Source organism: Callorhinchus milii, unplaced genomic scaffold, assembly GCF_018977255.1.
Source record: "Callorhinchus milii isolate IMCB2004 unplaced genomic scaffold, IMCB_Cmil_1.0 Scaffold2, whole genome shotgun sequence".
In the NCBI taxonomy this organism is placed as follows: domain Eukaryota; kingdom Metazoa; phylum Chordata; class Chondrichthyes; order Chimaeriformes; family Callorhinchidae; genus Callorhinchus; species Callorhinchus milii.
In genome coordinates this window covers 88,530,348-88,556,834 of record NW_024704743.1, presented here as the reverse complement: position 1 = coordinate 88,556,834, position 26,487 = coordinate 88,530,348, and the positions used below count along the sequence as shown (strand labels likewise).

The following is a 26,487-nucleotide window of genomic DNA, read 5'->3' as shown; positions in this document are numbered from 1 at the left end:
TGGAGCCATGGCACTTTCACATACAGCAGCAGTGAACTCTGCACCAAGCTGTCAAAATTAATGAAGCCAGATCTTCAATCTTTGATCCTGTTGCCTAATAGTCAAAACAGTCAAAATGGTTTACGGTCATGTTGTTGATTTATCTAAAGCTTTTCAGCTCCAGTAATCTTACAAAAGCTTATTTTTAAAGTGAATATACCAGCTTTAAAAAACATTTTGCATTTAATATAAATTCTTCCAATTGGTGTGATAATTAACACTGGTAATATTATCATATGGTATGATTCTCTGCTCCTAAGAGAAACATCCTCACCACAACTTTGTGAAATTCATTGAGACCAAAGCCATTTGCAGAAGCCATTGAGTGCTCCAGAACGCTACCCTGTTTGCAAGTTGTTGTTGAGCCAACCCACAACGGAATGAAAGCCAGTTTTACTTGAATTGTAAAGCCATCAAGTACTGTATCAACTATTCTCACATAGCTGGGGGAATGGGGGATGTTTTTTCTTGGCCAGTTATGGACTAGGACTGTTTTGCCCACAAAATATTCAGTCAATTCACTTTACAGTATATTTCTGTGAAACTCTTTGAAATGCCTAGAAGACATGATAAGGCCCTATATCAAATGCAAGGATTATCATTAGGACATCGCCATGAGCAGAATATGCTAGAATGTGAAAATTATTACCAGCGGTAATTATAACATTGAATGTCACGTTGCCATCCCTTTGTCTCATTACAGATTCTCCAGTTGATTTAGTTCTGATTTCTGACAGTCCAAGACTTTCTGAGTGTCATCATTCATGACAGAGGACAAATAAAGAAGCATCCACTTTTACTTTTACCCATATGCAGGACATTGATGCTGTGTCATGTAAACAATTCCTCTGATGCTGCTGTGAAATTATAATGAATATTAAATCCTTGCATTTGATATAGCTCCTTGTCACATTGTCAAAATGGCTCAAAGCGTTTCACAGGATTTTTAACGTGAAGGGTAGAGATTGAATTTGTAGATGATCGCAAATTGCAACTAAAGCTTGACTGAAGTTAATTTAATTTATTTCAGCCAAGCAAAGCATGGTTTTTTTAAAGCAAAATATGACAGAATCTGGTGCAAAGTTTGTCACAGTACTAATACAATGAAAGGATTTTCACAACAGTGCTGCCCTTCCTCTCAAAAGTTGTAGAACGCGTTGTTGCCAACCAACTTCGCGCACACCTCTCCTCCCACTCCCTCTTCGAACCCCTCCAGTCCGGTTTCCGCCCTGTACACAGGACAGAGACTGCGCCTGTGAAAGTCACAAATGACATCCTCTCTATCTGTGACCAGGGCTCCTTCTGCTTCCTTGTTCTCCTGGACCTCTCCGCCGTGTTCGACACAGTCGATCACGCCATCCTCCTCCACTGCCTTTCCTTCTCAGTGGGACCGCACTCGCCTGGTTCGAGTCCTACCTCACAAACCGCCAGCAGTACATCTGCACAAACGGCTTCTCCACCCGCTCTCACCCGGTCACCTGTGGGGTACCCCAAGGATCCATCCTTGACCCCCTACTCTTTCTGATCTACATGCTCCCTCTTGGGGATGTCATCCGCAGACATACTCAAAGCACTTTACAGTAACGGATCCTGGGGCCGAGCCAGGGGGAGGGGGGGGAAGGTGACCAAAGGCGCGATTGAAAAGAAAGGTCTTCAGCAGAGACTTGAAAATGGGAAGGGAGGGAGTGAGACGAAGGGAGTGAGGAAGGCAGTTACAGAGCCTCGGGGCACAGTGGCTGAAGGCACGGCCGCCGAGGGTGGAGCGGAGGACTCGGTGGATAAGGAGGAGGCCAGACCCGGAGGAACAAAGGCAACGGGTACCGTGCTGAGGAGAAGTAAATCAAGAAACAAAAACAGAAGTCTCTGGGAACACTCAGCAGATCAGACAGCATCTATTGAGAAGGGAAAGTGAGTCAATGTTTAGGGGCCACGATCCTTCATCAGAATTGGGGCATGTTGGGAGGGAGAGGCTTTTAAGGGCTAACAGAGAGGGGGAGGCAGGGCAAGGAAGACAAAGGAGAAAATTGGGTAGAGGACAGAGGATGATGGGTTAAAAAGGTGTTAATGATACAAAACAAAGGGGGGATTGCAACAAAACAGGAGAAAGGAGGTGTTAATAATGCAAAACAAAGGGAGGTGGTAAAGATTGCAGCAATACAGATAGACCAGAGGGAGAAAAGGTGTGTCTGGGACCAAGATAATGTGGTAATGGTCACAGAAGCAGGGTGAGCTGTTATGGTCTGAAATTGTTGAATCAATCAGGTAAATCAAGTCTCATTTGAGGTGGTCTTGAAGCTCTGACCAAACAATTTACTGGACATTTGACCAGATATTAAAAGAGAACACTTTCCAATCATGGTGGTGAAATTCAATCACATGTGTTGTCTACCTGTGCAAAGCATAAATCAAATAGGATGTGACATACACCCTGGTAAATACAGGGGTAAGTGAAGAAAGGTTTCAATTAGACCATTCTTAAATTTCGAACTGGTCCAAATAGGTCTGGTCATTCATTCCATGGCTATTTGTGGGACATTGCTGTGTGATAATTGAACGCCAGGTTCACCTACAAAATACACGTTCACACCACTTTACGGTATATCCTGTGACACGCTTTGAGATGACTTGGTGATGTGATAGGGTGCAATATTGAATGTAAGTATTATTATATTACATATGGAAATAATATTAGCGAGCAGGTCGCACTTTTGGCCCTTTAAAATCATTAGAAAAACAAACCATCTCCCTGTTTAAGTTATTGCAAGTGCACAGATTTCACCTCAGCCCCAACAATGCAAGTCGTGTTTCCTGCTGGAAGCAGCAATGATACGTTCTAGCAGTAAACCATTAGCATAAGATGTCAAAGCTTCCATCCCATAGGAAATAATCAGAAACCTGTCGGACTCGGGGCAAAGGGTATTGTACTAATGGAATGAGGTTAGTAGCTGTTCATTAACTGCAAGTTGCAGACAGTTAATTCAAATGTAATTTTCACTAGATGCATAATGGATGGTACTTAGCACTCAAATGTAATTTTATTAATTTAAAATGTTTTAATAGAGCATTTCCACACGTCAGCTAAGGTACTATAATATATACCAATGATTTTGATTAATTTAGGTGAAATGAAGCAGGTCCCAAGGTAGAAATAAAGTAAACTGGGGCAAGTATCCAAAAATAGTAGGCTGAATGGTCTCTTTCTAAGGTTGAATACCCCATCTTACATCTTTGACCCTCTGATCTGAGATCTAATCTGCCATTAAACATGCAGGTTTTTAGTTAACAGAGTTGAAGAAACTGACTATTCAGTTGGTTTCCTATGTTTCTGGTATATTGAAGCACTGTTGTTCGGGCCGGAGCAGAATTTTAGTGCAGGGCTTTTATCATGATTATCAGTTTACTGAAATTTCAGTTAAACCCCTTCCTTATTTGAACTAGTGGTCGAAAAGTTCTCTTGTTCTTGAAATGGTGTTTCGCAAAACAATTAGTGTTAGTCTAGTTGTGATGAAGGTCACAGCTTCAGAGCAGTAGGTATCTTCAGGTATCAACTGACTGTAATAACAGACTTATTAATTATGTGATAATTAACACATCACAGGTCAAAATGTTAAGCGGATCTTTAGAAACACACAGATTTCTCATTGACACAATGGCTCACTTTGTGTTTGCCACAATATTTCAGCAACAATATGGTGAGACTCCGAAGTGTTCATTGTTTGTTAATTACACCACTCCATACGCATATATAAAGTGCATATATTGAATACTGGATTTGAATTGGCAAAATACCTGTCCCAGCAACACCAATCTATTTAACCTGTGGCGAACGACAACCATTTCAGTTTTTGTGATAAAGTGAATGCTTGCTCCTGATGGGAGCAGGAACAGGCTGTTGCCGGCCAATCTGTTCACCAGCATGCTGCACAGATTTGAGTGGCTCATCGATTAGTCAACAAGTCTAGTTAATAGTAGTATTATTGGTAGTTAATAATAAGTTAATAGACTAAGTGGTCAATTAGCCAACATTTTCCAGTAGCAGTTTAAAGATGAACAGCTGAACAAAGTACCTTTTCAATACACCTGAAGCCTCTGAAATGAGCAGCCAACAAACTATGCCAATGGTTGCTGCCCTTAACCAATGATTCCATTGTGAAATTCATGAGCACTTCTAAACTCTACCTTGTAAATCTTCCCCCACCCCCTCTCATTTTTTGTATTGCTCACTCCAAAGCTGTATTGACAATTTTCATGGACATCAATGATAATAATCCTTGCATTTTGATATATCATATCATTGAGACATCTCAAGGCGCTTCACAGAATATTCTGTGAGGTGATTGTGTACTTTGTGGGCGAAATGCCTATTCACAGAATCTATTCATTGAAATATACAAACAGCTGAGTTCTTAGATAAATGTTGGTGATGCTTCATTGGATAACTGTCTTTGATAGATTTAATATTACAAGTGAATGCATTCATTTTAACATCTGCCCACACTAGTCTGCTCCCTTGCTCACTTGCCTCAGCTGCAAGCAGTGGGTTCAAACACCAAGAGCATTTTCCTGTCAATTGCATGATTGGCCATCAACAATAATCTTATTCTTGTGCTGAGGCATTAGAGACTCAAAATTGCTGATAGTCTTAGGCTATAGTTTAAGATTACTGTCTTAAAAAATTAAAATTGTGCAGAAATTCAGGGGGAAAAAATCTTAAATTCAGTTTTAAATTGGAAGCCAGTTTTCCACAGGTCTTTTTAAAACTGTACAATACAATCAATGTGCCTCCACTTAGCGATGAGAAGATTTTGACATGAATTCATTTCCTCTAAAAAGCTTTCATCTTTACTTGAATTTTTATGTTGCAAAAGTGCATTGGTTTGCTGTTTATCTCTGAAAAATGTTTTTGTAGTGTACTTTGTACTGTGCACTTATAATGTAAAATCCCATTGTAGGTGGACTTTGCACGTCAGTTCTCTTGCAGCTTTGCAATTGAATTCTTTTGTGGAGAGTGCAGGCCTAACATAAAATCTGTTAATTGTTTGAAAAAAAGTCACTTCACTTCACAATATTTCTTGTGAAGGGTAATGAAATCCTTCATTTATTGTGAAGTCCTATATAGAGGTCTAAGCCTTAAACCAAGAGAAACATCAAGTCTTTGATGCCACAGGACAGGGAGAAGATTGTTGTTGTTGGAGGTTAATCATATGTGATAAGAGACTATCAAAACCTCTTTCTATTAAAGCAGCAACAATTGACAGGACAGCGAAACAATGCGAAACGACAGCTTCATGGTCCTTGGGGACATTCCTTACCTTTGAGTCTGTATTAAGAATGGATGAAGTCATCAAGTAGATTAACATTGTATCTGCTATTACTTACAGGCAGGGTCCCGTGAAACCTGAAGTTCTGTCGATTCAGTGGTCGGGAAAAAGATCTAATCGGAGACTTCAGAGAAACAACAGCCTGTCTCCAAACAATTCAAATTTCAGCTTCTTAAGCTCAGGTCAGTCTAATGTACCACACGTTTTAAGGTAAGATAAAAGAATTTTGCATTTGATTGCATTGTCAATTGGATGTAGTGGTATCATTAAATATGTGTCACAAGTGTTTTGAGCTTTGAAAGATAAGCAATGATAGCCATAGGACAGTACTAATGGTGTTTTCTGTGCTCTAGATGTTACAATGTTTGCTGCCTCAGTGTTTTATTGGTGTTTTATAAGATTTTGTTGGTGACAATTCATAGTATTGAAGGATGGCAGTTCTTCCATCCTCTGTGGGGCCATTCCCTATAGTTCTAGGTATGGTATATGTGGATCAGGAAGGACAGAACAATAATACAAATAATAATAAAAAACCACAATCCTTGCATTTGATATAGTGCCTTATCACGTCTTTGAGACGTCTCAAAGTGCTCCACAGAACATACTGTAAAGGGATTTGACTGTATATTTTGTGGGTGAAAACACGACAGCCAATTCCAAACAGCAGTGTCCCACAAACAGTCAGCAGTATCTCAGAAACATGTTGCCCTCTCAAAGCCAGTCAGGAACCTCGGCGTTTTGTTCGACCCTGAGCTGTCCTTTCTCCCTCACATCCGCACCACAACTGGCACCGCCTTCCATCACCTTCGGAACATCGCCAGACTACGGCATTACCTCACCCCTCACGCTGCTGAAACCCTGGTCCACGCCTTTGTCACCTCAAGGCTGGACTATGGGAACTCTCTCCTCGCCGGCCTTCCCGGCACCTCCCTCCACAAGCTGCAGGTCATTCAGAACTCTGCAGCTCGTGTACTGTCCCACACCAGGCTTCGGGACCACATCACTCCCACCCTCGCTCGCCTCCACTGGCTCCCCATCCCCAGAGGATTGATTTCAAGATCCTCATCCTCACCTACAAGGCCATTCACGGCCTTGCTCCCTCCTACCTCTCCAACCTACTATCCCCCTACCTACCTGCCCGTACCCTCCGTTCCTCTGGCTCTGGTCTGCTCCACGTCCCCCGCCCCAACCGCCCTACCATCGGTGGTCGGGCCTTCAGCCTCTCAGCCCCGAGGCTCTGGAACTCCATCCCCCAGTGCCTTTGCCGCTTCCTCCCTTTCCTCCTTCAAGGCCGGTCTCAAAACCTTTCTCTTTGACCGTGCCTTCAGCTCCACTCTCGACTCTCTTCCCCCACCTCGCTCTCTCCCTTCCCTCCCCTCACCCTGACCATTTCCCCCCTCCTCGCTCCCTCCCTTCCCCCCTCACCCTGACCATTTCCCCCCTGCTCGGGTCATGACCCAACTGTGCAGCGCCTTGGGACGTCCTCCTGACGTGAAAGGCGCTTTATAAATGGAATCTTGTTGGTTGTTGTTGCCCAGTAAACTATTCATGTGATTTCATCTCTTGGAAATGGGACATGCCGTGGAGACATTGTATCACTGGAATGTATTGGGTACCACCCTGCAACTCTGGGTACAGAATACCCATAATAAAACTACTATATTGAAAACTTATCATGAATACAATGAAATTGCTACTAATTGTGAACTGGATTTTCACAATGTAGAAATGCTGTGAATCGAGAGTATGGCCAAGGATTATTTTTATGACACTGTTATTACTTTATCGCAACTAGTATTCTACAGGATAGATGATTTCATCATTGTTGCAATCCCAACCACCAGCTCGGGTGCAGATCCCTGATTGTCCAGCACCATGGGACATCCCCCAGACATGAAAGGCGCTTTACAAATGTAATTTTTTATTGTATTGTATAATTTCCATTAGGAGCTTCTCAAAATATCATAAATAACCATCACTATTGATGTTTATTGCTAGTTTGCTGGACACTTCTAGGTCACAGATTTAACTATTACTTAAGAGCTGGATACATTGAAGTGAATAATTAAAAATCACCTGAAAATCCACTGTCTCTACAATCCAAGGACAAAGAGAGGTGGAAAGACTTAATTTGTACTGATTCATGGAGATCTGTAACTCAATGGTTAGAGCACTCGCCTCGCAAGTGAGAGACCTTGGTTCTATTCCCAGCAGAGCGAAATGTTGGGCAAGTTTCCTTACTCCACACCCTGCTCTTTACCTAGCAGTAAGTAGGAACCCAATTGTTAGATGATTGGCAGATCGCTTTTCCGGGGATAATGATCCCTAAAAAAAATAATAATTTGGTTACTCAATCCATGACTGTTCATTGGATATTGCTGTGCATAATTGGCTGCTGCGTTTCGCCCACAAATATACAGTCAATTGACTTTACAGTATATTCTGTGAAGAGCTTTGAGATGTCTAGAAGATGTGAAAAGCGCTGTATCAAATGCAAGTATTATTATATTTGATTATGATTTGTGACAGAAGTGTATTGCAGACTCTAGTTTGCAACCAGGGAGTTCTACCTACAACCAGAAATCTGTTATTGTGACCTGTGGGAATCCTACTGTGGGGTGCCTAGAACTATACAATGAAGGTCCATGTGAAGTGGTTCTGTTTACCGACAAGATTCTCCAATTGTATCTCTCAATCTTTATTTACAACATGCAGATCTACACTGTTGTGAGATTATACAATAAATACCCCACCTTTCGGTATTTCTTCCCACCTCCTCCTCCCATCATATACATATACATATATATACACACACATCATACAGCATATATATAACATGGATTGAAAATGATCAATACTTTTTGAGGGATTATTATTATATATTGTGTATATATGTATATACAAATTTACATCCAATTCACTTTACAGTATATTCTGTGAAGCTCTTTGAGCTGTCTAGAAGATGTGAAAAGCGCTATATCAAATGCAAGGATTATTATTATTATCAGCCCAACTACTGATTCAAATTACTGCAAATACAAAGCATGTCTTAGTGATTGATTATCTTCCAGGCTAAATCCAAAGATCCTTCAATTCTGAGTTTAAACCCTGGAGCTGTCAGAATTTAAAGCAATTTAAATTGCATCTTGTTGTTCTGATGGTTCCAACGACACTCATTTTTTCAAAACTTATGGGAAGGTATTGTAATGACAAAAAGATGCAAGGTGCCAGAATAATTTTCATGCCTCGTATTTGTGTTTTGGTAGCTGTGCTGTGGTTACAGAGTAATTTTAACATGCTGTTACGATGTTCACAAAATAATAGGGTTGTGTGTAGTGTTTAATTTTTATTCCACACAACAGAGCCAGTGCATGTCTCACTGCTCTCCTCCAATAACTATTCAGCATGCAATCACGTCAGTAAAATATACATCATGCCCAAAGTGCAAGGAATAGACTTGCAAGTTAACCTGCACAACTGCCTTCCCTATTTAAGTTTCTTAGTATCTGAGGATCATCCAGAAATGGATGTTCAATTTAACTGTTAAAAATAATTCAATGTAACTTTCTCCAACACCGATGGATGAAAAATCACCTTCTGTGTACTCCAGTGGCAAAAGTCTCTCAGAAATCAAGCCTTACCATCAAACATTTTATACATGCAATTATAAACTCATGGTATATTTATTGCCTTCTGCCTACTCCCAAAGGCCCCCAGATGGAGGAAGACAACCAGTGGATGACCCAGATAAATAGACTGCAGAAGCTGATTGACCGCCTGGAGAAGAAGGTAGACTTTTTTGTATAAAGAGGCTAAGAGAACACTGAGATCATTACTTCCACTAATGATCATTGCATTTCATATAGTGCTTTATCACGTTGAAATGCTTTTCAGCTCATGTTCCAGGCTGACATTCCTGCAGTGTTGCGGGAACACTGCAAGATTTGAGCTGTCATCCTTTGGATAAGTTGTTAAACGGAGGTCCCATCTGCCTGTTCGGGTGGACGTCAGAGATCCTGTGGCACTGTTCAAAAAGAGAAAGATGTTTGTCCCAATGGCCTGGACAACAATCCTTGAACTAAATTGGTCATTCATTGCTTGGCAGTTTGTGGGACATCGCTGTGTGCAGATTGGCTGCAGAGTTTGCCTACAAATACAGAGTCATTTTGCTTTCTAGTAATTATTGTATGGACTTTGAGACTTCCTAAAGCAATACTAATATACATTTCTCACTGTGATTTACTGCTTCACACAAATATTGGTAACTGCAGGAGAGAGAAATAACATTCTTTTCATGGAACGAAAAAATCTATTATACCTGTCTATGTTTTGACAATTGTATTTATTTTTGTTTCAGTAAGATGATAGATGTAGTACAAACTGCCTCCTATCCTTGTAAGATTCCCAGGAACAACAGTCACAGCTCTGAACTCCAAAGCCTGGGCATCAGATCACAGATCCTCAAATCTGGTCTCACGCTCGACAGCCAGATCTGGCTGAACCACACCAAAGACTTACCTTTGTTTCTTCCCCTCAGACAGATCCTCCTTCTGTTCCAGGATCATCCTGAAAGGCGAAGAAAGCCCCAGGCTTCTCTTCTCCATCATTAACCACCTCTTCCGCCCACCCTCCTACACCACCTTCTTTGTCATTTTGTTCTCCAAATGCAAGAAGGTCATGGACTTCCTGGTGTCCAAAATTAACACGATCATCTCAGCTGCCTTTGTCTTTTCAAACGCTCCAAGACCCTGTCCGGCCTGAAGAGCACTATATATAATGCAAGTTGTTCTTGTTGATGATGATCCTCTCTTCCCCGCAACCCTCTCCTCCTGTATGAGATCCAGTCCTCTTGACCCTATTCCTGTGCACCACGTGGCCACCCAGCTGCTTCTTCTCACCTCTCTTCCAGGTGATGTCTCCACCAGCACAGTACCCACTCCCTTTCAAAATTGCCAACATTACCCCCTTCTCAAAAAAACCTATGCTGGACCCTTCTAAACCCTCTATCTACCGTCACATTATGCCTTTGATACTATCAACCACTCCATCCCTTTCCAATGTCTATCCTCTCTAATACATCTCCGTGGCTCTGCATTCCAACTTGTCCCATCATCTTCACTATGTCCCGTTTAATGGCTTCTCTTCCTGCACCGACATAACCGTGTGTGCCATTCCCCTGGTCTCTATCCTCGATCATCTCCTTTTGATCCCACCTCTTCCGCAACAGGCGCTATGAGCCTTCACCCCTTCCGTTATATCAAATGCAAGGATTATTATTATTTTATATTATTATCCACACTTAGCTTCACTGGCTCCCCATCTGCCAGTGAGGGGAAAAAATTAAAATACTTTTTGTTATCGCTTTTAAATGCTTCCATGGCTTCTGCCTTGCCCACCTATCCGACTTCCTTTGACCCTTTGCTGCTTCTGTTCTCTGGAAATCCATCCCACAGTCCCTCCACCTTGCTCTCTCCCTCTATGCCTTCAAAACTTTGGCTTAAAATTTATCTCTTGAATGATACTCCCAGTCAATTGTGTGAAACGTTTTCATGCTTCCTTCTAACATGAAAGATAAATGCAAACATATATATAAGTATAAATGCAAATAAAATATAAATGTTATATAAATGCAAGTTATTGTTGTTACTATAATTAACACACTCTTACTCAAGGAGCCTGCTTGCTGAAGTTTCCTTTCATAACATTCATGAGGTAAGAATAAATAAAACAGCAATCAAGAATTGTTTGCCTACTGTGTGATGTGCAAACATCTTGTTTGGAGTTGGTGTAGACAAGTGTGGTAACTGCCTCAGGCAAAACAGTAAATATTGTTGTTACCTAACATGCCACACGCTCGCAGTAATCCCGCTCAACACATATATTCATGTTACTCTTAAAATTGAAGTGCAACATTTAAGGATTTTTTTTGGTAGCATGAAACAGTATCCAGCAATGACAACATCATAAGATTGATTTGGATGAAAAAGGGCCTTCAGCCCATCTAGTGTCATCCTCCAGAACACTTACCCTACCGTCCCTCAAAACGAATTGAGACATCTCGAAGATGTGATAAGTGGTTATATCAAATGCAAGGATTATTATTATTACCAGCCCTCCTATCATAGCATCAAGCCACTTTTTAAACGAGCCCAGTGTTCTTGCCTCAACTACCTTTCCTGACAACCTGTTTCAGTCATTGACTACACTGTGGATAAAGAACAACTTCCTGGTACCTGTCCTGAAATGGCCCTTTACAAATGTAAATCTATGTCCTCTTGTTCTGTTTACTTACTGATTCCTAAAGTATTAATCTGGGTTTACATTTTTAAATCCCATTTTTAAATCCCACCTCTAAATTATCTTCCCTCAAAACTGAAGAGCCCTAGCTTGTCTAATCATTGCTCATAACACATATCTCCAACACTAGGGATCATCCTTGTTGCTCTCTTCTGCACTGCCTTTACAGCCTGGCACCCCGCTTTTGCTTTGGTGACCAGAATACATGGTAGCATTTGGTAGTACACCAAACAGCACCTAGATCATCCATAAGTAATCATTGTATATGGTTCTTTGTCAACATTAGCAGCTTAACACTGAGTTGTACAACTTACATTCATATAGCTGCCTTCATGTAGGATAATGTCTCAGAACATTTTATAGAAACAGGATTGGATGCTTTGCGAGGGAGAGGGAAAGGGGAGATGAGTAAGTGTGACCGAAGAAATAGCTTTCTAGATGGGATTTGAAGACCGACAAAGAGGGAGCAAGAGAAGGGGACAGAGAGGGAGATCCAAAGATTAGGGGCACGGTAGCTAAATTTGTCATACAAATATGATGTATGATATTACACTCTAAACATTTTTTTAGAGTTTAGAATTGACTAGACCAAGTACAAGATTCCAGAGATCTCTTTTGAGCGTGAAGCAGGTATTTTACGTACTGTTTTGAAATGTTTTCTACCACATTTTTGGATAAATCCATCTCTTTCTAATGTTGTATTTGTTACACAGGACCTGAAGCTTGAACCACTGGAAGAAGAAGTATTGGAGGGAAACACCAAATCAGTAAGATCATTTTGAATTACATTACGTTTCTAGTGTCACTAGAAATGTAAGGAATAAACAAACCTATTTGCAAAGGTGAATTTATGCATTTTTACAAAATTTATTAATTGAGAAGAAATTAGGCCAATCCCATCCCATTGATATCCTTGTTATACAAGAACATTTGTACCAGATTACCATCAGTCATATGATTTTGATATGAACATTCATGCATAAATATTCCAGTTTAAAGACTACACTTCCAGCAAGACCTACAAAGTGAACAGATTGATTCTGCAGCGATGTGCCAACTACATTGTCACAACTGGATCTACCACCGACTCCTCCACTCCACCCCAAAAAAAGCAATGAATATCTTGATGTGCATTGAAACATTCCCCAGTATTTACTGACAAACCTCATTCGAACAGCTTCATACTGGAAGGCTTGGATCAGTAATGTTTAAGCCAATTGGAGCTATGCATTCCAAAGGCTATTGAAGTCAGGCTCCACTGTTTTTTGAAGTGTAGTTTCCCTTGTTGAAGATGTCATATTTATATTGGAGAAAAATCTGCCTACAACCTTTGCCGAGTTTCAAATTGGATTATTTTCTGAAAAGGCAATACCCCTCAAGGAGGTTTCCCACAAGTAAAAATTTCCATACTTTCATATTGAATTATCTGCATTTCCAAACCTATGATTTTGAATGTGGAAATTACAGTGTTTTTGTGTAAGTTGCTTTCCTGATAAAATCACTGCAGGCAACATGGGTTATTTTGCACATCAGCTTGTAAAATGTTAGCATGCTGTGTGCTCTCTGAGAATGCAGCCTAAACTGTCTGCCTCTTCAGATGGATGTTGAAGATCGCACGGCACTCTTTGGAAAGAGAAGGGAGCTTCTCTGAATAGCTGGCTAATAATCATCCAGATAAAATTAGTCATTCACTTCATGGCTGTTTGTGGGACACTGCTGTGGATGAGCTGCCAAAATAATTCAGCAATATCAAAAGTCATGTGCCAATGCCGATTAGATTTATACCTGACAAAACTGTAAGGTTATTACTGAACAATATTTTTTTACTATGCATTTGTTTTGTTAACCAGCACATCCTGATTGTTCAGCGTCAGATATCTGTGCTAGAAGAGGAGTTGGAAGAATTTCGTCTAGCTTTGAGGCAGTACGTAGAGTCTGTTACTCCACAAACGGGGGCTTTGCAGTAAGTACAGCAACTTGTTTTTATATAGCAGTATTCATATAGGGCAACATCTTGAAATGCTTTACAGAGATGGTGCCTTACACCATGCAGGGCGGGTAGGGGAGAGAGAAGGTAAGCACAGAGGAAGAGATGAGATTTCAGGGTTTTATATATAGAGTTGAGGTGGAGTGATTTGGGGAGGGAGTTCCAGGGGGTAAGGGCATAATGTCTGAAAGCTCAGCCACTAATGATGGGTGAGTGACGAGTGTGCAGCAAGCCTGAGTTTGCCGACAGGAAGGGGCAAGCAGGTGAGTGAGACTGATGAAGATAACAGAGATAATAATAATAACTCCCTCATGAAGACTGATGAAGATAACAGAGATAATAATAATAATCATTATTATTATTTTATTTTAGTGATTCATGGATGGGGATGAATAGGGATTTGTTGGTGTGTGAGCGTGAGTAATCTTTATGTCAATCCGTTGGGAGTCAGTGGAGCCCTGCACGAACAGGAGTGATAGGCATATATGGGTAACAGGAGTGATAGGCATATATATGCAAAGTATTAAATCCCTTTATGAAACTATTCTTTGTAGTGGTTCACCAAGAGTTCTTATAGGGCTTATAGTCATACAAACTAATTCACATTCCGGTAAATTCAGAATGTTGCCCACCTGCTGCTAAATATCATTGTATAGTCTTAACAGTGGGAGATTAAAGAAGTGTGGAAGGTAAAAGAGGTGTGTAGGGAGATCTAGAAAGGGTTAGTATTCTTTTTGTGTTCAGCTGGATGTCTGACACTTGTGGAAAACCATCATTATGCTTAAAAGTATCCAAACCAAACTGTGAATTCCATGTATCCCACCTATAATAGTGATGGTTGCCTATCAATTTCAATACCAGTGTAGTGATGCGATTAAAAAAGCAAACTAAATGCAGGGATTATATAACCTGGAGCCGTCATTCAGATGAGACGTTAAACTGAGGCCTATTCAGGTTGATGTTAAAGATCCCATTGGCACTATTGATAAAGAAAAGAGAGTTTCGGTGTCCTGGCCAACAATCCCGTAAATAAATTTGGTCATTCACTTCTTGGCTGTTTGCGGCTACTGTGTTCATGCGCAAAACATACAGTCACTCCACTTTATGGTATAGCCTGTGAAGCGCTTTGGGACATCTTCCTGGCGTGAGAGGAGCTATACTAAATGAAAAGATTACTTTTATAACCATATACAGTTCAGCCCCATTATACTGTATTCCCTTGTAAGTGCGGTTTCATTTATACACTCAATATGCACTAATAACATGTACGCGGATGACACCCAATTCTATCTCTCTGCCTGGACCCTTGACTCCAGGATCACTGCTGTCCTGATAGAATGTCTGTCGGACATCAAGTCCTGGATGAGAGCTAACTTTCTTTAGTTGAACGTCAATAAGACCAAAGCTCTCCTGATTGGCTCCCGTCAGCATCTCCACACCTCAGGCGCTGACAGCATCACCATCTATGGCTGCACTGCACACTCCACTTCACTGAGCCAGTCCGGAACCTTGGCGTCTTGTTTGACCCTCAACTATCCTTTCTACCCCACATCTATGCCATGACCCACTCTGCCTTTTCCCACCTCCACAACGTCGCCCGGCTCCGCCACTGTCTCACACTGCAGGCCGCCAAAACCCTCACATATGGTCTGGATGGCTTGAATCCCAGGGTTTTAATAATAATCCTTGCATTTGATATAGCGCTTTTCACGTCAGGAGGACGTCCCAAAGCGCTTCACAGAACACACTGTAAAGTGAATTGACTGTATATTTGTGGGCGAACGCGGCAGCCAATTGCGCACAGCAATGTCCCACAAACAGTCGTAGATTGAAAATGACCAATTTAATTATTGTTTAAATAATTTAAAAGAGGTAGGTGATGAGATAGTGGAGGCCTTATGTCTGATCTTCCAAAATTCCTTGGATTCTGGAACAGTCCCCATGAATTGGAAGATCGCAAATGTCACACCACTATTTAATAAAGGTGGAAAGGAAAAGATAGTGAACTATAGACCAGTTAGTCTCGCATCAGTGATAGGAAAAATTTTAGAATCATTGATTAAGGATGTGGTAGTGCGGTATTTAGGGGAGCACAATATAATTAGGCCAAGTCAACATGGCTTTACAAAAGGGAAGTCATGTTTGACAAATCTCAAAGAGTTTTTTGAGGATATTTCGAGTAAACCATTTAAGGGTGAATCAGTGGATGTGGTCTGTTTGGACTTCCAGAAGGCATTCGACAAGGTGCCACATAAAAGGTTAGTCGAAAAGATAAGGGCACATGGAATTGGGGGGAGCATATTAACGTGGATTGGGGAATGGTTAACGGGTAGGAAACAAAGAGTAGGGATAGACGGGTCCTTTTCAGATTGGCGGGATGTGACTAGTGGAGTGCCACAAGGATCAATCCTTGGGCCTCAGCTATTTACCATCTAGATCGTTGATGTATGATCGTTGAGGACATCAAATTTAATATATCTAAATTCGCAGATGACACAAAACTAGGAGGAAGTGTCAACACAGAGGACAACATTAAAAAAATGTAGCGAGACATAGATAGGTTAGATGATTGGGCAGGTAGGTGGCAGATGAAGTATAATGTAGGGAAGTGCAAAGTCATCCACCTAGGTAGCAAAAACAGTAGAGCGGGTTACTTTTTAAAAGGGGAGAGATTGGAATGTGTTAGCGTCCAGAGGGACTTGGGTGTCCTTGTACACCAATCACAGAAAGTTAGTCTGCAGGTGCAGCAGCAATTAGGAAGGCGAACGGTATGTTAGCATTCATTATGAAAGGATTAGAGTATAAGAGTAGGGAAGTCTTGCTGCAACTGTATAGGGCCCTGGTGAGACCACACCTGGAATACTGTGTATATTCCTTATTTAAGGAAGGATGTACTTGCCTTGGAGGGGGTGCAGCGTAGATTTACTAGGTTAGTACCAGGGATGAAGGGGATGAGTTACGAGGATAGGCTGACCAATTTGGGCCTATATTCTCTAGAATATAGAAGAATTAGAGGGGATCTTATAGAAATCTATAAGATCATCAAAGGGCATGATAGAGTAGATAGTGGGAGATTGTTTCTCCTGGTTGGAGAAACTAAAACCAGGGGTCACAACCTTAAAATCAGAGGCCAGCCCTTTCGCACTGAGTTGAGGAAGAACTTCTTCACTCAAAGGGTAGTGAATGTATGGAACTCACTACCCCAAAGGGCTGTTGACGTTCAGTCCTTGAACATATTCAAGACTGAGGTAGATAGATAGATTTCTTATTGCAAAAGGGATTAAGGGATATGGGGATAAGGCAGGGTTAGGTTATTAGCTGGAGTTAGATTAGAAGATCAGCCATGATTGAATGGCGGGGCAGGCTCAAAGGGCCGAATGGCCTACTCCTGCTCCTACATGTTCTGTTATATGCTTTCATTACAACGAGGCTCGAGTATGCAAACTCACTGCTTGTCGGCCTCCCCAACTCCTCCCTCCCCAGGCTGCAGATCATGCAGAACTCTGCAGCCCATGTCCTCTCCTGCACTGGGCTCCGTGACCCTATCACCCCCATCCTTGCCCAACTCCACTGGCTTCCCATCACACAGAGGATACAGTTCAATACCCTGGTCCTCACCTTCAAAGCCCTCTATGATCTTGCTCCCCCTACTTCTGCGTCCTCCTAACCCCCTACAATCCTGCTCGCTCCCTCCACTCAGCGGGCTCCAGCTTGCTTCACGTCCCCCTGCTTCGCTCGCCCCATTATTGGCAGGCGGGCCTTCTGCTACTCTGCCCCCACCCTCTGGAACTCCATTCCACAGTCCCTCCGCCTCATCCTCTCCCTTGCCACCTTCAAGACACATCTCAAGACCCTCCTATTTGACTGTGCTTTCGATCTCCCTGCTTCCCCCACTGCCCTCCACCCTCTCCGACCCCCAGCTTGGATCCACAACTCTGTCTGTGCAGCATCTTGGGACGTCCTCCTGATGTGAAAGGTGCTATACGAATGTAATTTTGTTGTTGTAATAGATTTTATAAATTTATACTGTTGTAGTTCATTCTCGTTAATTTAGTTCTAGTTATTATTCTATAAAATGTTAATTTTTTGTGAATGACTCATTTCATTTTTATAGCATTTCAGTGCAGAAGCTTTCAAATGAACCCCGTTTTATACTGTATGAATTTTGGGAAAACAGCAATCTCTGGAAAAAGTAAGTGATTGGAAAATTGTGTTTAAAATGTACAGGATTGTAAAATAGAACTTGATAGTTCACTTTAAAATAAACCAATCAGTTGATATTAGGTGCATAACTCTGGCTAGGAAAAGTGAATAATGCAAGTCCAACTCTGTGAATCATTAATGCCTACTGTACATCTTGTTGATTGATTTTATGTCTTCAGCTAAATTATCTCTATAAAAGATTAAGACAGCAGAATGTTATTCTATTGGTATTGAAAAAATGGAGTTCAGAGTTGCTGATGTGAACCTTGCTGCAATAATATATTTTTATATTATTACTTTATTATAAGAGTAATCTTCAAGAAATGGTTATTGCAACACAGATTAAATAATTGTCGCTGTTAAAATCTATTTGTGTGAGAGGTGAGTGTTTAAAAGCCTGCTGTACTTGGGTACATAGATAACTGCTTCTTCTGCAATGATACATTACTTTAGGTGCATTTTTCAGAAAATAATTCACTGCAAATAAAACACTGATACACATACCACATTTATGGTATTAATTCTAAATCAGATTTAAAAAGTAAATGAAAGATATATTTTAAATACAATAGGATCCATTCAAAGTACTAATTTCAACAAGTCTCTTCGGTTAATTAAATAATATTGACAACCAAACAACAGGTTATGGCAGATTTTCAACATGGACATCTTAAAGAAAACCTCAGCATAAAGCCCTATAATTGTTTTGAGTATTGTGTGAAAATATAATTATATTGAGATAATTTTGCTTTACAATGTGCTTCATTGTGTTTATCCATATAAAATGATTCTAATTTAAATAAAACTTTATCTTGATCACAAGTTTAGAACAGGTCTATCAATTGAGGTGCATAATAGTAAGCAACTCACTAAAATTAGTGGCCAAGTTTAATCAGTGAAAATCATATTAATACGATACATAACTTCAGCCACCTTATGATCACAAGATTGGTTTGGATGAAGAAGGTCCTTTGGGCCATTTAATCTCATCCTTCCAGAATACTCACCCTACCATCTTTCCATCACAGCCAGTATCACTTTTTTTTAAACTGAATGCAGTGGCCAGTCCTCAACCACCCATCTTGGTATTCTGGTCCCTTCATTAATTATCTTTGGATAAATAAAAACTCCCTGGTATCTGTCCTGAAAATGCCTTTTGCAACCCTAAACCTATCTCCTAATTTTCCACTGACTTGGTCAACCTAAAGTATTCTGGTTTTATTTTTCAACCCAATTTACCATTTCATACATCTCTAGAAGGTACCATCTGAGGCTTTTATCTCATGATATGTTTTGAAATTTGGTACTTTTACAGTGTATCTTTAAAAAGAATAAAGTGTAAGGAAGTATTTTCACATGAATGGTTGAGGCCCTTTGTTTCATTCTCTATATTTTGTGTAGTAAAGGTATAGTAAGAATTAGTTACATAAAACGTTATCAGCCATTATCCATTGAGACATTACAATCTTTGATAATTTAATACTTTATTATTAATTTATAAAACCCATAAAATCAAACCAGTTCCCATGTGCTTCCTTTGTTTGTTCCCTTGTTTTCAAAAATCTAAATTGTTTCTGAAATTAGTACTTTTAGATGGATAAAAACAGGCTGATTCAAATCAATACTTCTCATAAGAATTGATGCTTCAAATGCTTTCCATAATGTAAATTGTTGGGGCAAGTGGAGTCCCCAAATCCAGGGAACAAATGTAAGCTAATATATCTCAGAGTAGGAAATATTTTGTTTAAATTAAATTTTAAAATACAGGAAAAAATTGTATATTTCTCCCTTCTTTGAAATCCAGTAGTTTATATAAAGGACATTTAGTTGACATTTTTGAAATGTCACAAATGTTGATGTAACAAATCCATTTTTGGGGGGTTATTCTGGCCTTCTTGCTGATTAATGGAATTTATGTTTCAGAAATTAGAAGTGTAGGATAAATGTTTATTAATATTTTTCTGAATGGTATATTAATACAAACAGCCATCTTCAGACAAATTATAGCAAGACCTTTCAAAGGAGCAACGTAGATTTCTTGGAGACACCAGAACTAATGACAACAATGCTTGTTCCCGGTAAGTTGGCAGTTGTAAAATCTTATATAGTTCATTATCAATGGGATTTATATTTATTTTCTTTCATGTGTAAACATTCATTTGTTCAGCTTTTGTGAATGGTGTTGAAAATAAACAAACAAAAATGAATGTTGCTATGCTATGGCATGAAGCAGCAAATGAAACAATTATAGGTGACAATAAGGCTTTGTGCATTGTTTAGCCTTTCTGCTTTCCCATAGAAAAGCACCTTCTGAGAGCTCTTCTGCTCTGTATATAGATGTAGTAGCAGTCGACATGGGTAAAGTGCTAAACTCCTCCATTTGGCACATTTTACAAATTGCTCAGTAAGCAGGGACAAATTTCTGAACCTTTTTTGATTGACTAAAACGTATAATTTAAAATCTCAGTTTCATAATTGAGTTATTATACAATATCCAGGCTTGACATGCCAACGCCCTGCTCGCCACCCTAACCAGTTCATCCCTACACAACCTGCAGACTATCCAGAACGCTGCAGCCCACGTCCTCTTCCACACCAGGCTCTGTGAGCAATTTACCCCATCTTCACCCAGCTCCATTGGCTCCCCATTCTCCAGAGTGAATCTTTGTTCTCACCTTCAAATCCCTCCACGGCCTTGCTCCATCCTACCTTTATGACCTCCTTCAACACTTAGCAACTCACTGCTTCCTTTGCTTAGCAAACATTGGCCTGGTTCATGTCCCTTACCTAACCGCCCACTATTGACAGGCAAGTGTTCACATATTCTGCCCCTGCTCTCTGGAACTCCATCTTGGAGCCTCTCAAACTCATTTGCTCCCTCTCCACATTCAAAGCCCATCACAAGACTTACCCCTTTGTCCACACATTTAGTCATCTTTCCCCTCCCCACTCTCTTTTAACAACTACTCTGTCGTTTGGGTGCCCAGCCAACGGTGTAATGTGCTTTGAGGTGTTCTCCCAACATGAAAGGTACTATATAAATATAAGTTGTATTATATTGGGGGACCATTGCATTGTCAGAGGTACCATATGTCAGATGAGATGTTAAACCTGATAATGATGTCAATGTCACTATTCAAATGAGAAGGGAGTTTCTTTTGACTAATAATCTCCCAATTAGTCATTCATTTTAAAGCTGTTTATTATCTTTGCTGTACTGAAATTAGCTGCCATGTATCTTAGAAATACAGTCACTACACTTTACATTAAGACCATTGGAGTCCTGTAGCTCAGTGATTAGCGAACTCGTCTCACAAGCGAGAGGACTGGGTTTGATTCCCAGCAGGGTGAAACGTTGGGCAAGTTTCCTTACTCCACAGCCGTTTACCTAGCAGTAAGTAGGAACCCACTTGTTAGTCGATTGGTGGATCGCTTTCTGGGGGCAACAATCCCTTCAAAAATAATAATAATGTGGTCACTCAATCCACGACTTTTTGGGACACTGCTGTGTGCAACTGTCTGCCGCGTTTCACCCACTATATACAGTCAATTCACTTTACAGTATATTTTGTGAAGCGCTTTGAAAGGTCTCGAAGACATGATAAGGCGCTATATCAAATGCAATGATTATTACTATACTTTTAAAAAACTGCACCACCGTTGATATTTTGCCTGATCTCAATGTTATCTGAATCTAGGTCTAATAATTCGTTTGACCTTATGAAAATCTGATCAAGTCCTGGGTAGTCCAGATTTTCTAGAGAAACTGCATTCCAAATCATAGAACTACTTATTTCTGTAATAAGAAACAGCAAACAAGTTGCATTCAAAGGAGCACGAAATTAGTTAAATCACACATCTGAACTGATATAACCTGATACATCTCTTAGAATTGCTTGGTTCTCTCAAATGACAGAATGACTGAAGAAAAATACCTTGACATTCAATTTAAACACTCAGAACCTGGTTGTGCCTCTAGCTCACCTTGTCGTTTGTTGAAGAAAAAACAAGTAGACTAAGGTGTTCCTTGGGCAAGTCATCAGATTTCACATAATAGTAAAAAAGCAACTTTTTGTTTGTAATATAACCACAGAAATGATTACAAAAGTCAAGGATTTTACTCTGCACAAACTATGTGACAGATTAAGTTAAACATGACTGATGCATCTTAGTTGCATCACGTGCAAAAATGGTCACTACACTTCAATGGAACTCACTAGCTCAAGCACTTTGAAACATTTTGATGTGATATATTTTGGTAAGAAGAATAATGTAATAAATTATACATTGAAGGGTGAAACTTTCAAGGCTCAACCATCAAGGTCCACCTCAACCTTCAAGGCCCTGTCCTTGAGTGGTTTAGGTCGTACCTCTCCCACCGTCTTCACTTTGTTTCCACGAACGGCTTTTCTTCCAGCCCCCGCACTGTCTTGTGCGGTGTCCCTCAGGGCTCTGTCCTCGGTCCCCTCCTCTTCACCCTCTATATGCTCCCCCTCGGTGACATCATCCGCAGACATGGGGTTAACTTCCACATGTATGCGGATGACACCCAACTCTATCTTTCCTCCTCTATCCTCAACTCCACGACCACCGATGTTCTAACAGTCTGCCTGTCCGACATCGAGTACTGGACGAGAGACAACTTTCTTCAGCTCAATGTGCGTAAAACTGAGGCCCTCCTGATTGGCTCACGTCAGCGTCTCCGCACCTCTGGCGCAGACAGCATCAGCATCCAAGGCTGCACTCTCCACCTCTCAAAGTCAGTCAGGAACCTCGGTGTTCTGTTCGACCCTGAGCTGTCCTTTCTCCCTCATATCCGCGCCATAACTGACACCGCCTTCCATCACCTCCGGAACATCGCCAGACTACGGCACTACCTCACCCCTCACGCTGCTGAAACTCTGGTCCACGTCTTTATCACCTCAAGGCTGGACTATGGGAACTCTCTCCTCGCCGGCCTTCCCGCCACCTCCCTCCAAAAGCTGCAGGTCATTCAGAACTCTGCAGCTCGTGTACTGTCCCGCACCAGGCTTCGGGATCACATCACTCCCACCCTCGCTCGCCTCCACTGGCTCCCCATCCCCCAGAGGATCGAATTCAAGATCCTCATCCTCACCTACAAGGCCATTCACAACCTTGCTCCCTCCTACCTCTCTGACCTACTATCCCCCTACCTACCCGCCCGTACCCTCCGTTCCTCTGGCTCCGGTCTGCTCCACATCCCCCACCCCAACCGCCCTACCATCGGTGGTCGGGTCTTCAGCCTCTCAGCCCCTAGGCTCTGGAACTCCATCCCCCAGTGCCTTCACCGCTTCCTCCCTTTCCTCCTTCAAGGCCGGTCTCAAGACCTTTCTCTTTGACCGTGCCTTCAGCTCCCCTCTCGACTCTCTACCCCCTCCTGGCTCCCTCCCTTTCCTCCCCTCACCCTGACCATTTCCCCCCTGCTTGGGTCCTGACCCAACTGTACAGCGCCTTGGGACGTCCTCCCGACGTGAAAGGCGCTCTATAAATGGAATCTTGTTGTTGTTGTTGTTGAGTAGAAAAACAGAGAAATGTGGTGTTTAACATACCCAAATTTTCAAACATTGGAAGATGCATTTACAAAGCTATGAAAAAACCTAATGGGATCCCATGATTTAAAAATATGGCCATAGAATACAAAAGCAAGCAGGTAATGTTAAACTTGTAGAAATCATTGGTTAGCTCACAGATGGAGTATAATGAACAATTCTGGGCCCCCTACTTTAGGAAAGTTATAATAGTTTATACTTATAAAGCAGCTTTCATGCTGGGAGAACAATTCTGGCTGGGCACCAGAGCTGAGAGGAGAGAGGAGGGGAAAGATGATCAAAATCACAAATAAAGAGGTAAGATTTAAGGGAAGGGAACGAGCAGATCATGGACAGAGTACAAAGGATGTTTCAAGTGCTCTGAGACGCTACCCCACATGAAAGGCACAATATAAATGTAAGTTGTTGTTGTTGGTATTTACTAGGGCAATACAGAGCTTTCCAGATTCTAGAACTATATTGCAACAGATGGAGCAGGTTGAGGGAATTAATGTCGTCTAGAGAAGTTAAAATAAAAATTAGGAACATAGAAAACGCGAGGGTGCCATGCAGACCATCGAGTGTGTTTGACCAGATTATTAGATTTTGGACAATCTTTTCAAATTCAAATGCCTCATCCTTTCACTATAAAATAATAATCATAATCCTTATATTTCTTATAGCACCTTTCACGAGTGACCATGTATTTTGTTGGTGAGCGTGGCAGTTCATTTGCACACAAAGAAACATGAAGAGAATGATCAATTTTATTTTGAGGATTATTTGCCAATCCTTCACTAACTGACTAAATATTTTCTGTTTTTTCCACAGCCTCTTGGTGGGTTCTGAATAATAACTGAAAAATTGTGCTCAGCTGTCGCAGAGAATTTGTGCAATGTCTAGTTTTACGTAAAACATGTATTGAACTGGCAGATCTTGTATTGGAATGCTAGGAACTAATCAACCACGTAAAAGTGATCCATTCAGAAATACTAGGTATAATCAACATGATAATGAATATATGGCAGGAATTAATGTGTTATAGTAAATAAACTGTTGACCATACAGCAATATATAATTCATAAGTAGCAATGCTCATATTTAAAAGTGTGTATTGTTTGTATCACCAACTTGTACCACACAACTGTGCTTTTTTTTACACTCTGTCAAAGACAGAGCATTACCCTCACCTATATTTACGGACTTGGTTGGAAATAATAGTCCACAAGTAAAGGGCAGCTTCCCTTGTTACTGACTTCACTACGTCCATGTTAGAGGCAAGTAACACCTTTAATAATGGGAGATGGATTAGTGAGGTGGGGGGGGATTAAGTTGTACCTTTCTATTTGTGCACAATTGGGACTATATTGTGATCTGATTATGCGATGGATTTACAGGGTAGGAAGGGGAGGGCACGGAGGGACTAATCTGGGTACAAGGATAAAAGCAGATACCAGGCTCAAATTGCTGAGCTGGGTTTGTCTCCCAAAAATATATCCGCCACCTAACCCTCTCAGGCTGTTGCTGAGAATGAGGGCCATGATGTCTCGCTGTCTGCTATGGTGATTAGACTGTAGCCCCTCGATCAGACAATTACAACTGAATATTATTGGTAACTTTAAAACACTGCATTTTTGTTGTATCAATGTAATTGATATTGCTGCTACTGTTAGCTTTCTGTTTGTTTAGTTTTGTTCAGTTCTTGTTTCTGTGATATATTTCAGTGGTTTGGTTACTATTGTTTATTGTATCTTCAATATTCTTTTTTAAAAAAGTTAGTGGTTTGTCAATGAATTGTTAAATAGAGAACACATTTACGCTAAGATCAAGTCATCAGGTTACCAACTCAGACCACAGCTGGCTGCTACCTGACAGCATCTAATCCTTTAGTTCAATATTGATAGAGGAAAAATATTAAATCATATTTTAGATGCAAATTATTTTAAATAGTGTTCGAGGAATTTCAAGTATTCAAGGTATTTTAAACTAAAATGATCAGGGTATCATACAATTAACTCAAACTTGATTTTTTTTCTAAGCTAACCCCATTGAAAAGCAGCTTGAGCGGGTGCTTGTGTGGTATAAATTATGAATCATAGCAGTTTTAGACATATTCAGCTTTATCAAACACAATGGGAACTAATGTATTGATAGTTGATTTAATTGTATCTGTGGAAAGCACTTTAAAACCAGTGTGTTCTATTCTGTAATTGAAAATAAATAATTACTTCTCATACGAATAAAATATGTAAGCCACAAGAAATCAAATATATTTGATTTCTTCCACATGTATACTCATTTTTTATCTTTAGTGTTGATTGGTTTATTAAAATTGTTCTACAGTGAAACAAATATATCTGTTTTTGTCTCTAAAAGGAATATGTTCAAAGGATACGGAATGGAATCAGATCACAATAGATATTGATCTGAATTCAATGTCCAGAGATATAACCGAACAGGCATTAATAAAGTCAAACAATATCCACAAATATTCTTTGCATGCATCAATAATAATGTGTCCCATTAAGATGAAGAGATAAGTGATTTCAAAACAATTAAAACAACTCCCACAGTGCACTGACCGTCAACTGAAACACATGGAAGAATGATAATAATTGTATTTAGAAGTACTTAACTGTATTCAGTACAAGTGCTTAACTGTATTTAGATATCCAGAAACATCATAATTTTCATGGCAGACAACGATCTATTGCCATGTTCAGTGCGACATTTTCTGTAACGTGGATGGAGTGACAAGGTGAAATGCATCTCTAACAGCTTGTTTCAGCTCCTCTGTAGTTTCATATCACTGTTTTGCAAACAACAAGATTATATTTGTATAGCACCGTTCATATCGGGAGGACGGCCCAAGGCACTGTTTTGCAAAAGGGGGGTTACAGGACTTTGTGGACACTGTCTTTCTGTTCTGTGGTTATGGACTCCCCAACCAGTGGAAACAACCTTTTTATGTTAAATAGGTATAATAGCATTTAAATGGGATTGAAAAAGTAAACAAAATTGTTGGACAGCCAGACAAGAGGACACAGGTTTCAAGTTATAAGGAGGAATTTCAGGCACCAGGAAGTATTTC

The 26,487-nt window shown here is 40.5% G+C and overlaps 1 protein-coding gene across 1 annotated transcript in view; it reads left to right on the top strand.

Moving 5' to 3' along the window:
- necab1 (N-terminal EF-hand calcium binding protein 1) overlaps positions 1–25,874 on the top strand; it is a 93,754-nt gene extending 67,880 nt beyond the window's left edge. The window contains exons 7-13 of the mRNA XM_007903191.2: positions 5,421–5,542; positions 9,070–9,149; positions 12,371–12,424; positions 13,508–13,620; positions 17,759–17,836; positions 19,834–19,925; positions 24,228–25,874. Coding sequence (XP_007901382.1) covers positions 5,421–5,542; positions 9,070–9,149; positions 12,371–12,424; positions 13,508–13,620; positions 17,759–17,836; positions 19,834–19,925; positions 24,228–24,256 — 568 coding nt within the window. The 3' untranslated portion in view covers positions 24,257–25,874. The remainder of the gene's footprint in view (positions 1–5,420; positions 5,543–9,069; positions 9,150–12,370; positions 12,425–13,507; positions 13,621–17,758; positions 17,837–19,833; positions 19,926–24,227) is intronic.
- The last annotated feature ends 613 nt before the right edge of the window (positions 25,875–26,487 follow it).